A 13,511-nucleotide genomic window follows, 5' to 3' on the forward strand; every position below is an offset into this window, starting at 1 on the left:
ATCAGTTGTCGCTAAATAATCTCAGATCAGCCTAATTGACATTCTTATAAAGGTAATTGAGAGTTTAAGATTTTATTTTATCTTTAATTTTCTATAGTTTTAAGCCAATGTTTCTCTTTCTGTTTATCTGCCTTGATGCAAGGTGGGATATTTCAGCATCAACATCATCCTTTAATTTTAGTTTTGAAAAATGATTGGCTACTTATTCCTCCATACATTTTTTTTCCTACGACATTCCCTCTCTTCTGTTTTACTGGAACTTCTATATTCTATACTTTATGTGCCTGTCAATCTATACTTGTTATCTCAAAACTGTTCTTTAATGCTTTTAATTTCTTTCTATGTACTGCAGTCTGAGTATTTTAATGGTCCCCTTAATATGGGGGACTTGATGCTTACCTAGAAGATACCACTTTACTTAAAAATTCTTCTCTCTTGTGTCAGCTACCCTCTTTCAATCCTTTAAAAATGTATGCCTCTAGTAAATGCTTGTGAAAATCAAATTTGGTTCATTTAAACAAAACATCAGTGTGCAAACCCTCAGGATAGAAAGGGTTATGAGGCATAGCCCCTGACCCCAGAGCTCAAGATTTTTATAATTGAGGGTGGGACAGACATAAACAGATCATTTTACTAGTGACTGTATGAAAAGTGTAAGAATGACATATATAGGATGACCTAAGATTAATGAAAAGGACAAACGGTTCTTTCCAGTAAACCAAGGAAATGGGAAGAGATGATGCTTAAATGGATCTTAAGAAAAGAGTCAACTAATTAAGAAAAGAGTAAACTAATGAGGATGAAAAAGCCACCATCTCTCTCATGTTCAGTTAGTGAATTTGCCTTTGAGTTTACTGAAAAAATAAGGTTTGTTCAGAAAGTAGATGCATCTTTTATGGCCAAACAACGTGCTAGCTGTTTTATGACTCTATTCAACCATATCATCAATATTGTGGATCATTACAAATTAGAAATGTGCTTCACATCTTTGTGTTTCTAAGCAACCCAGTGCCTGCTACATGGAAACAGTAAATAAATCTCTGATAAGTAATAATAATGACAACAAAGCAATGATGATGGTAATTTTTTAAATCAGATTATGCAATGGGGTCAAATTTCAGACTCACCCAAATCGATGCTGGCACTTTCCCCCTTCATTATCCAGTAGATTCATAGGACTGTGAACTGAAGAAGGGTGCACCACATTACCAACTCTTCTTACCCTTCTTAACTTCTTTTTCCTCGCCTGCCCTTCTAATTCAGATGACACAGAGTTCACAGGGGTTGAGAAGAGAGAAGAGATCATTTCAGTAACTTTATCTTTCTTTCTGTGATGCACCCACACACACACATACACACAGAGATTTATTGAGATGCATTTCCTATACCCATGAACCTTATCCCTTTCAAGTTATAACCACAGAGCTGTATGTTCATTATTATCATCAATTTCATAACATTTTCATTGCACCTTTCAATTGGCATATTAGTTTCCAAGGTTTATCCACATGGCAGCATGTATTGGTAGTTCTTTTCTTCTTATTGTCAAATAATTCCATTATATGAATATACCACATTTTGTTTATCCAGTAATCTGTTGACAGGTACTTGGGCCGCTTTTACTTTCTGATTGTTGTGAATAATGCTGCTATGAACACGGGCGGACAAATGCCTATTTGAGTCTCTGTTTTCAAGTCTTCAAATATACAATGTACAAATCTTTGCATATACCCATAAGTATAATTACTGGATCATTTGTAATTCTATGTTTATTTTTTTGAGGACCCACCATACTAATTTCCACCATAGCTGGTCCATTTTACTTCCCCACCAACAATGCACAAAAGTTCTAAGTCCCCACATCTAACATTTGTGGTCAGCTTCTTTTTTTAACTACAGCTACTTCAGTGGGGATGAAGTAGTGTATCTAACTGTGGTTTTGTTATGCATTTCCTTATTGGCTAATAACATTGAACAAGTTTTCAGGTTGGCCATTTTACACCTTCTTTAGACAAATTACAGACCCCTTGCCCATTTTTATTTGTATTACTTGTCTTTTTATTATTTAATCTCTTTCTAATCTACTTATGGGCAGATATGAATTTACATAAATATGATAAGCTTAAGTTTCATAGTCTCTCATTGGGTAAGACCCTCAACCAACTCAAGCAATGTGTTGACAAGAATATACATTTTTACGAAAATTTTTAAAACAGTACTTGTTATGACCGCTAATTTTTTCCATTTTGACTTCCTTCAGTCACCGTTCCCTTCAACTTCATTGTTGGGGAGAACACAGACAATGTGTATACATAATTTCATATGTTTTTCCTTAAGAAGGGCACCCCAATCACACAACTTTGGACCTCACAAAAATCTGGATCTGCCCCTATGTACATATAATAAATTCTAAGCCCTACTCTCCCAAAAGTCTTATCTTTTGCTTCTCAAATGCTATGTTAGGAAGTAGAAACAAAATTCTTTGCATAAAATCTTCTTTCCTTTTGGCAAATTTCTGCTGTGGGGAGATATATTTCTCATTCATGTAGGTGGTGGCCTCTGACTGCTTAGGAAAGGACTGATAAACAACATTCTAGTGTGTTCTCATTGGTCACATCTGGTTTGCCTTTCAGCTCCTGTCATCACCACTCCTCTTGAAACAGTGGATGCTTTAGTTGAAGAAGTGGCTACTTTCATGTGCGCAGTGGAATCCTACCCTCAGCCTGAAATTTCATGGACCAGAAATAAAATTCTCATTAAGTAAGTAAGCTCTTATCTGGTAAGAATGCCCACTGCTGCCTTGCAGTTTCTGACCTTGATAGTTTTGAGGATTACTGGTCAATCAGTTTGTAGGATGCCCCCTTATTGGAATTTGTCTTATGTTTCCATGATAATTAATTTAAGTGTATGTCATTGGGGAGGAAGAACATAAAGGCAGAATGTATACATCATGTTGTGATAAGGAATACAGTAACAATGTTATTTCTCAGTTGATTTTGACCTTTATCACCTAGTGAGCTAGTGTTTGTCAAAACTATCAAGGTCAGAAAAACAAGGAAAGTTTTAGAAACTGTCATACCGATTAGCCTAAGAAGATATGATAATTTTAATGTGGTATCCTGCATGAGATCATGGTACAGGAAAAAGATATTAGGTAAAAACTAAGGAAATAGAAATAAACAACAACTAATCAATAATGTGTCAGTGTTGGTATATCATTAATTATTCATTAATGCACCACATAACCTGTTTATAATTGGAGAAACTGAATGGGAATGGTCTATCTTTTCAGTAATTCTATAAATCTAAAAAGACAAAAGACCTTTTGTCTGAAAAGGTCTATTTTAAAAATTATAATTACATGAGTGTCTCTCATACTCCAAAAGGAATTTATTCTGTTGCTCTAATATAACAGATCAGAAATCTTTCAAACTTTGTATTTCACAGAATGGCTGGACTCCTGGTCCACAAGTGCATCTGATAAATATGCCAACATTCCTGTTTCTCTATGAAACCTTACATGTAGCAAAAAATAAAGAGGTAAAAATTACACGAGTATCTTGGCTACCCTCAGTTATTTAATGTGATTTAACAGAGTGATTATCATCTCTCTGTTCCTCTTTGGGATCAATATGTCATAGAAGCTACCTGTCAAGATTAGAAATCAAGAATCCACTTCCTTACCATTTTTGTTTTCCCATTGTATTAGTTTCCTATTTCAACTGTAAGACATTACCATAAACTGAGTGGCTTCAAACAACACACATTTATTATTTTACAGTTCTGGAGGTCAGAAGTCTGAAATCTGTGTGTGTTTGGCTAAAATAAAAGTGTTGGCAAGACTGCACTTTTTCTGGAGGTTCTAGAGAAGAATCTAACTTCTGGCCTTTTCTAACTCCTGAAGGAGGGGTGCCTGCAATCCCTGGCCCTTCCTCCATTTTCAACACCAGCAATTAAGCCCCTAGTCCTCTGCTCCCATTGTCAAAGTTTCTTTTCTGATTCTTCTGCCCCTTTTGCATCTTTCAAGGACCCTCTTGATTGTATTGAGCCCATCTGGGTAATCTTTGACATTCTATTTTAAAGATCCTTGACATTTGCAAAAATCCCTTTTGTCATTGAAGGTAATATATTTACAGGTTCTGGGGATTAAGAGATGGATCAGTCCTGGGTCATTTTTCTGCCTAAGGAATGCATTTTGCATAACAAATCTTTATTTGGTAATAAAACCCACTTTTATGCTCATGCCTCCCCTCAAATTTCTTTCTGTTGCCCTAATCCTCCTCTCAACAGTTTGCATGTAATTTAATATCTGTAAGATATATTTTTACAGTTTGAAACTGTTTTGCATGCTTATGTATGCAGGACTACAGCTGTGCCTGGCACTGTTAGTGGGCACTCAGCAAATATTTGTTCACTGAATGAATAAATAGTTAATTGTTAGTTATTTCCACAAATATTTAAACCTTTCTGCACTTCACATTTATGTGTGTGCCTGTTCATTACCTAGTTTCTACATCTCAGTAAATATGGAGAGAAGATTCGTATACCTTGGTGATGATACCCTTTCCTGAGTAACTTTTCATTTGGTCTTATCAGTAGTCACCATCTTTTGGAAGCATTTTTGTAGGACTCAGTGATGATTTGATATTTGGAGCTTAGGAAGCTCAGAATATAATGTTAGCTTATTGCTACTAAATAAGGTTATTCTGCTATTCAGAACTCACTCGAGCTTCCTCTTAGCTTTAATCTATTTCTTTCTTTGCCAAGTGGCTTTGATCATTTAATCACACCCAAAGATCACAAATGAGGTCCTAATCTGCCCTTTCCTCTGACCGCCAGGCTCTTCGATACTCGATATAGCATTCGGGAGAATGGCCAGCTGCTCACCATCCTGAGCGTGGAAGACAGCGACGACGGCATTTACTGCTGCGTAGCCAACAATGGCGTCGGAGGGGCGGCGGAGAGCTGCGGCGCTCTGCAAGTGAAGATGAGTGAGTGGGAAACAGAATCATTTGTTGTCTCTAAAGTTGACTTCAGAACACTGTACAGTAGTCAGTAAACAGAGCCTCTTTCACACATGGAGGTTCAATAGCCAGACTAGTTCAAGTTCAAAACTGTCAACCTTGGACTACATTGACCTTAATTCTCCCCTCTCTGACACCACACTACTGGTGGGAAGATCACACAGACATGCATCGTGGCACCATACAAATGAGTGGAATCTAGTTCCACCCACGGGCACTTTTGCTCATTTTCTTGTTGCTGATTTTCTTCACATTTCTTTTATCTATTTTGCTGGTGTTTTGCTGGAGGAAGTCATGACTGTTTCTACTAGGGTGTAAGCTCCCTCCCCAAACTCCTGTATGGTCCATCAACTGAGGGCTCAGTGCTGGCATTGCAGGACACTCCAGAACACTGCTTTGAGAAAATGACTGGTTCTGATTCATCAGGGACCATGGCTCCCCCTGAATCATATTCCCTTAGAGGGGGATATCCATGTTTGCGCACCCACACTCCATTCCTGGCTTACCTTACACTCAATGTCCAACAACGATTCTCCAATTGAGATGTCAAGACATCTGTATCACTAAGAAGTGAGGGGTTATTTGCTGTAAACAAAGGTTTTCTGCATAAGATGTGATCTGTGACACAGGCTTGCCATAGGAATCCATTTAGATCCATAGGGAAACCCAGTAGAAGAAATCGTTAAGATTCTTGACCGTATCATAGGAATAGCAATTCCTAAGCCAAGATTTTGTCAGCATCCAACTTACAATTGAGGTCCTTAGCCACTTTCCAACCGTAGGTATTCACTATTGTTAATTAGAAGAAGAGCTGTATGCTTTAGCTAGCAGGAAAAGTGACAAAATTGAACATGTTTTAAAATCTGTCTTTCCACAATGCAAGGATCATACCAACTCTAAATGGTAATAAATATCTATATTAAAATTCAACAGACCATGCAGTCTGTAAGTACCACTTATAACCACACCCCCATGCAAACACAGTTGAAGTAGAAGGGTAAAAATTGCTATTTCATGCTCTTCTCTATCAACGTAATAAGCGATCATAGAACTTGACATGAAAAAAATCAAATACATCCATTTCTCAATAGTTTTTCTGCAAAGAGAGTCCTTTGCTTTATATCTCTAACATCATAAGATGTAGCTTTCATTATCTTACGAATGTTTCAGGTAGTAAAATAACTGTCATCCTAGATGTGTCATTTCTCTTATATATTGGATTTAATAACCTTTTCCTCTGAAAGCTCAATACTGGAAAATAAAAATTAGCTGATATAAACTATTTCTTCTGAAAGAATTAACTTGAGTGTTTTACAGAACAGTAAATTACATAAGACATCTTTGCAGCATAGAATTACCTTAAATTGTAAGACAGAATTTCTCTGACTGGATATAATAACATATTGCTTACATTTTAGAGATTAAGTATCTCTAATTTTAAAACATCAAATTTTAGTCAAATTAATATGGAAACTAATGGTGTAACAGGGTGGTCCCCAGGGCCCCTCTCCATGTCCTATAACAATGGGAAAGAATGTCATAACTCAGAATTACATAAAAATATAAACCTGTATTAAAAATTTCTTTTCAAATATTTGCATATCTGTCAATATGATTTAATAATATTGACTTTTATATGACAACTTATTTTAACCAACTCCTTTTTACTATATTTTGAAGTAAAGAAAGCTATAGCTTAAACTCCTAATATTGTTCATGAATTTGCTTTTTTCAAATAAGACAATAATAAAAGAGATAACCTAAATTTTTAAAAAATTATTTCTGTTTGAAATTCACTAAAAGCTCACCTTAACATTTGGTGAATTCTGTAATGTATTTTGCCTAATATTATTCTTAAAATGAGTATTTAGAATTAATCAGGTTATAAATTTTTTAATTTAATAAAGCCATATCACCATTTTAATTTTTAATTTTCCTTTTCCTTTAGAACCTAAAATAACTCGTCCTCCCATAAATGTAAAGATAATAGAAGGATTAAAGGCAGTTCTTCCATGTACTACAATGGGCAATCCTAAACCATCAGTGTCCTGGATTAAGGGGGACAGTGCCCTCAGGGTAAGTGATTCTTATGTTAAAATATGTTTATACAAGATATTTTTTAAAACAATAACTCTTTGCAAACTCAATTACATATTGACACCCCTTTAGCATAATTTCTTTCAGTATGGAACATCTTTGTAAAGATGGAATATTCCTGTGCCCATATATGCAAATTGTAAGTCACTCAGTAGGGGAAAGATTGAGAATCAGTCATACAAGGGATGAAAAGGAGGCAAAGTAAAAGCAAAGATGGAGTTGTTTGGGTTGGTTGGTTTGTGGATGGCTGGTTGAATGAATCATTTATATTTTACCCTTCAATCTTTGAGACTTACGGAACAAAAAAAGATGTAACTGAAATACAGATTTTTGAACTAACAGTTTCTGGGAGGAGAGAGAAATGAGGCTGGTGAGAAAAGGAATGAGACATCTGGAGTGGCCTTAGAATGGGAAGACTCAAAACTGTGAACAAACACTTTGACAAATAATACCTCTATCACAGAGGAATCGAATGAAAAAAATTATTTACATGTTTATTTTGTACTGCTTTTGTATTTTAACTCTATATTTACTGATTTTTTTTTCAAATTATGTTTATCAAGGTTAAGTTGGCTTATATCCTTATATCCATGAGGGTCATATGTCTAAACCTCTACAAATGTATGTTTTCAATACATGCCACCACCAATGTGATAATTTTGTGGGTGTGATAAATTTTTATAATGCATCATCATTGTCTCTTTCCATCCTTGATCACTTACTGTGAACCCAGTAAGGTCACAGACATATTTTTCTTGTTACTATTCTCAGAATATTCCATGGGGAATACAAAGGTGTTGATCAATTAATTATGTCAATTAATTAAACTGTAAAATGGGTTAGGTTTCTTTAACATCCAGCAAGTAATCTTAAATATTTTATGATAATCTATGTAATTCTCTGATTTTCCTTTGTTATAAATAATGGTGCACATCCTACAATAAAAACAAGGTGACTATGAGAACAAAATCATGGTTACCAGATGGGAAAGAGGAAAAGGAAGGATTTTTAGGTAAATCAGATAAAAGGGATCAATTGTATGGTGAATGGAAGTTAGGCTTTTGGTGGCAATCATAATATAATAATGTTTACTTACAATACTATATACCTATATAATGTTTTAAGCTAATATTATAGCAATAACACTTATTTAAAGACCACTGTGATTTTCTGTATATTACTGAATTTAGAATCCAAAAAAATAATATAACTATAATATTTTCATTTTAAAGACAAATTTTTGTATTATTTTCAGAATTTTTCAATTTTCAAAGGACATATATTCTCCTAAGGACACCATATAGGTAGTGTGGTAATATGGCAGTTAAAAGCACTACTTTTAGTTAAACAGACTTGGGTATAACTTTTGGAAAATCAAATAATCCTTGGTATCTTCAAATGATGAAAGAAAATAGGTATAAACTATATGATATAGGATCATTGTTAAAGTGAATTTGTGTAACCTTGTACTATTTAATTTAATGTTGCATATTATGCATAATAAATTCTGAATCGATGTTAAAATGATATTTTTGATGATAACAGGAATGACTTCTTGAAATGTAGCAAAAATGTCACGGACCTTCTCAAATTCATGTCCCTAACCCTGGCAGGAAAATTCCCGCATTGCGGTTCTTGAATCCGGAAGTTTAAGGATTCATAACGTGCAAAAGGAGGATGCTGGACATTATAGATGTGTGGCAAAAAACAGCCTCGGGACAGCATATTCCAAATTGGTGAAGCTGGAAGTTGAGGGTAAGGAGCTGCATTTCTTCCCCTAACAGTATTGTCAAAGAACTCGTATTCTACTGTGAAGGTTGTACTTCAATTTGCAAAAGCAAAGATGTTGGTAGTTCAGTTCCAGACATTAGACCCCTAGGTCAAGAGTGTGAAAAGAGTTAAAAGAATCTCATTGGTAAAAGCTCATATTCCTTCTGTGGCCCACAATCTCTGGTATTTTTGTCCCACACAGACCAAATTTTCTGTAATATTAAACAATAGGACACCATTTTAAAACTTTTGCCTGGTTTTAGGACAGTTCTCCCTTTTTTAAAAATAAAGAAGCGCATTTTATGTTTTCATTCAAGGACATGACTTAAATACATATATATATATATATATATATATAATTTTTCAAGGTTGTATTCCATCAAAGTGTTGAGAAAAATAAAATACTGATTCAAAAATGTACAACAAAAAAGGGTACTAGTACTATATGCTACACTGTCAAAACATTTTTACATTTAAGAATGCTTGTTAAAAGTTAACTAAAAAATAATTGTGAAAAAGGTCTTCACTGAGAAATCAGAATCCAGGTAAGCCTAGGTGTTCTATCCATTTAGTCTTTGGAGCCTTCTTGGCCTAAAATTACATCACATTTTGCTTAAGAAATAGAAACTACCAGGCACCTATGCTGGGTGGGTCAACTGAGTACAAAACTCTTTCCAGCTCTCCCTGTTACAGGAGGTAGAATTAACCTCTCTGGCTGTCAGTTTCCTTACCTAAAAAATAGGGTGTGTTGTGAGTATTCAGTGAAGTAAGGTATTGATTGTATTTAGCACTGTCTGGCCTTTGAAAAGACTCAAGAAGTCTTGACTTTGAGCATGAGTCTTTTTTTTTTTTTTTTTTTTTTTGCCTTGCTTTGCTCTGATTGATAAAATGATTGGGCTATCACATGCTGGTACAAATCACTATTCCATCAAAGAAGACTTCCAGGGTTCCCCATAGCTTATTTTGAGTCCATGCTATTCCCCTTAGGCCAAAATATGTTTCCTTCCATTTCTTCCTTCTCAATCATAGCTTTCTATTAGCTCCTTTAAGATCTTTTTTTTTTTTAATTTCCTAATCTTATTTTTATTTCTCACAATTTTCCCATACTTCTAATTGAGGAAGCATATTTTTATTATGTCATTATTTCAATTGCTCATGAAGTTTCCATGAAGTCCTCCTAGAAAAGAATGAGATTGATGGGAATAGTGGCTGTCAGATATTAAAAATATATTATGTTTTTCATATACTTGCTATGATTTAATATCTTCTAAATTATCAATGTTATTTAAAATTCAGTATGTAACACCAGTGGACTTATTCAGTGAAAAATAAACATACAAACACAGTCACATTTAGACACATTAAACATCTGACTGGATTCAGTCATTCCTTGAACTGCATGTGGAATGATACAGCATTAATATTACCAATTATGCATAACATCATAAAGATTTTCCACTTAAGATATTAAATATGAGCCCTCTGCATAATAATATATGTAATGCTGATTATTTAGGTCACTGTCTTTGTAGATGTTGATGCAATTTGTTTTAGCTTTGACCTACAGGAAATGATCACAAATGCAATAAGTTGGAATCCAATTACACAATCTGGTCTTGCCTCGTCATTTAATTTTGTGTCACGCCTCTCAGTAAAACTGCTGTCTTCTTTCTTCAGAATTTTTAAATTGTCATGTTGTTTACCACTTTAAAAGTTACTATATGCTAGAGATTTTATTAAACTTGCTGGTATGGAGAGCTCATAATACCATTTGAAGTTACTCTAAGCTAAGATGATCAGTTTATTTTTTCAAAGATTTACTTTATTTACTTATGCATACAAGAACTGGGTATAGGCTAGAGGTGCAGGGAGGTGAGAGGATTCACCAGAGACAGAGTGGGGAGCAGGCAGATCTATTGAAATACACTGTTGAGGGGAGCAGTGGGCAAGACAGGAGAGGTCTGCTGTGCCATGTGGGTTATCTCCCTGGACCGAGATCAAACTCATGCTGCAGTGGCTGGCAATAGCTTGATATTGCTGAGACTTTAACCCCTGCACCACCATGGAGGCCCCAAGATGATCATTTTAGCACACATGACTACTTCTATTCCACTTTAATCCCTATTAAAGTAGCCAGTATATATGGAAATATGTTTTATGCTTAGCACATAATGCTTAATACCCCATGCTGGTACATAATATTCATTTAATAAATGGCATCAATTCTAATTGTTACTATTAAAATATGAAATTTTCAGCAACAGTTTTGTTCTTAAGTCTCAAAGGTTGACCTCCTCTTAAAGAAACATTGTAGGCACTTTCAAAGCTAAAATTCAGACATGATCTACTTACAGGAAAGACCAACTAAACCTACCCCTAGGTTTAGGTAAAAAGGTGACCGAGAAACAACAGGAAAACCCCAAAAGTGTCTGTGAAAGCTCACCAGTTTGGCAATGAAAGGCCTGAAAATGAAGCAGGGCCATGGCCAGTTGAACAAACAGCATTTGTTATGTATCATGTCAGTTACTCTGCAAATTAATTTGAGCAAATTATAACAAGAACTCCATAGTGCCATTTGATGCTGGGTGACACCCAGCATAATTGGATATGCCAGGAAAAGATAGAGTTTTGTCCACCATTACAAGGTTTCAAGGAAGGAGGACCAGCAATGCCAGATCCTGGATTGTGGACAGTGTGTTCTCTAAATCTTAGTTGCCATAACAAACATGAGAGGAACACTCTTCAAGACAGAAGTAAAGCTTCTGTGTTTAAAGCTCCCTTCCTAGATTGCAGCCTCCGGCTGCTGGAATCAGGAATGACAACATAAAGACATCCCACCCATTCTGTCTTTTCTTCAAACACTCAAATAGTGACATACAGAATTACCGACAGAGGCATTTAACTCAAGCAGGTAAACATGGATATCTTTCTAAAAGAATGAGCAATGAGGTGGTTACTTAAAAATGCTAATTGCTTTGTATGGACTATTTTCTTTACTCCTCATTAATAATCTATGAGGAAGACTCAGTCATAGTTCTATCGTAGGAAACTGAGGAACAAAGAGACTAATTAATATACTAAGTCTGTACAGTGAGAGGTGTCTAGGAAATGTGATGCTGAATACTATTGAAGAACAAGGTAATTATACATGTCACTGTCACTAGCATAGTCAAAATAGGCATGAGAGGAGCCAGACTTATGTAATGACAGTGAGAGCTGAAGGAAAGAGAGTGGTTTATGTACATTTTTAAAAATAAATTTGGCAGAGAAAGGTGAAAAGTCAGAAAGTGAGCAGTAGCTGAAGGTATATATAGCAAGCAGGCACTGCTGTTTTACAAGGTTTCTCTTTCTAAAGCATTAAAATATTGAAAAATATTGAAAATGTTAAGTTGTTCATTAGAATCAACCCATAGAGAAGAAAATTTTGAACACACAGAGTGAGGGGAATAGTCAGGGGAACGTGCTCTCAAGACTGCAAAAGGCTTAGATTCAGGGGACAAGTGGAGCAATAAACTTGATACAGGGGGTGACTGCATGTCCCTGTTTGCCCAGGACAGTTCAGGTTTACACCTGTTGTCCTGGAATAATTATTAATAGATTCCCTCTTTTACTTTCAAAAGTCTCCAGGCTTTGATGATAATTTATATGATCCTGTTCTTAGACAGGAAGAGGGAACTTCCTTCCTTGTTATAGGAAGAAAGGAGAAAAGTGTCATGTTTCAGTACAGATACTGCATAAGTTTAGTGGGTGGAATTGAAGAAAGCTCTGTTCTGATGGCTTCTATTTCCTCTAAGAAGTAGGAAGGAAGGTTGTCTTCTGAAAATACACATGTAAAGGTGGCAGTGAGACGGATGGGGAGAGTGGAAATATTTTTAAATAGCTGTGGGGAATGGGGGAGATGACTCACAGGGAACCTGTATTCCTGGACAATATTAAAGTTTTGGTTGAGAAAAGGACCTACAGTGGAGTAGCGTCTGTTTGCATAGCTGACGCTAGCCCCCAGGATTGCTCAGCAGTACAGGTATAATTTCAGAAAGAAAAAAAAAAGCTAATTCCAAAGGCAACGATTGGAACTTTGCAGGAAGGAAAATAGAGCAAAGGATTCAAGAACATGGCAAGAGAACATTTAAAGTGGTAAATCACTGAATCTTTATGTAACAAAATATACAAATTTTGTATTAAACATTTAAAGCTCCAGCAATATGACAGATAGTATGAAAATCTTCCTACTAAGAACACCCCAGGATGCCAGGTTACTTGTATAAATCCTGAAAATAAAGTGTTAATATTCAAGGGCCAAGAATGAATAGACATTGGAATAGAGCCGTAAACTCATGAGCTGGTCCTGCCCTGTCCTGGAGGTAGTGAAATAGATGTTCATCTCTATAGTCTAGAAGATTGGATTTAAGGCTCTTTAAAGGACAGGAGACAAGGTCTTGGGCCCCTGTGAAATGGAGGTTAGCACTGAAACACCTGTATAAATAAGGTGTGAAAAGATGAGCTGGAAAAATCCCACCCACAGGCAGAGAAAAACAGCACAGAAACTCTGTATCTGAATTCTAAGTGTGTGGAGGAAAAAAAAGTCTTATGAATGAATATTCAAACTCAGGACTATATCTC

At 35.5% G+C, this 13,511-nt stretch overlaps 1 protein-coding gene across 6 annotated transcripts in view; it reads left to right on the plus strand.

Moving 5' to 3' along the window:
• MUSK (muscle associated receptor tyrosine kinase) overlaps positions 1–13,511 on the plus strand; it is a 75,107-nt gene that overhangs the window by 5,507 nt on the left and 56,089 nt on the right. For all 6 annotated transcript variants that reach the window (XM_037494381.2, XM_037494379.2, XM_037494382.2 and 3 more), the window contains exons 2-5: positions 2,634–2,760; positions 4,840–4,991; positions 6,973–7,100; positions 8,735–8,876. In XM_037494381.2, the coding sequence (XP_037350278.1) occupies positions 2,634–2,760; positions 4,840–4,991; positions 6,973–7,100; positions 8,735–8,876 (549 nt within the window). The remainder of the gene's footprint in view (positions 1–2,633; positions 2,761–4,839; positions 4,992–6,972; positions 7,101–8,734; positions 8,877–13,511) is intronic.

The sequence above is a fragment of the Talpa occidentalis genome, unplaced genomic scaffold (assembly GCF_014898055.3).
Source record: "Talpa occidentalis isolate TD23 unplaced genomic scaffold, MPIMG_talOcc4v2.1 talOcc4.7, whole genome shotgun sequence".
Classification (NCBI taxonomy): domain Eukaryota; kingdom Metazoa; phylum Chordata; class Mammalia; order Eulipotyphla; family Talpidae; genus Talpa; species Talpa occidentalis.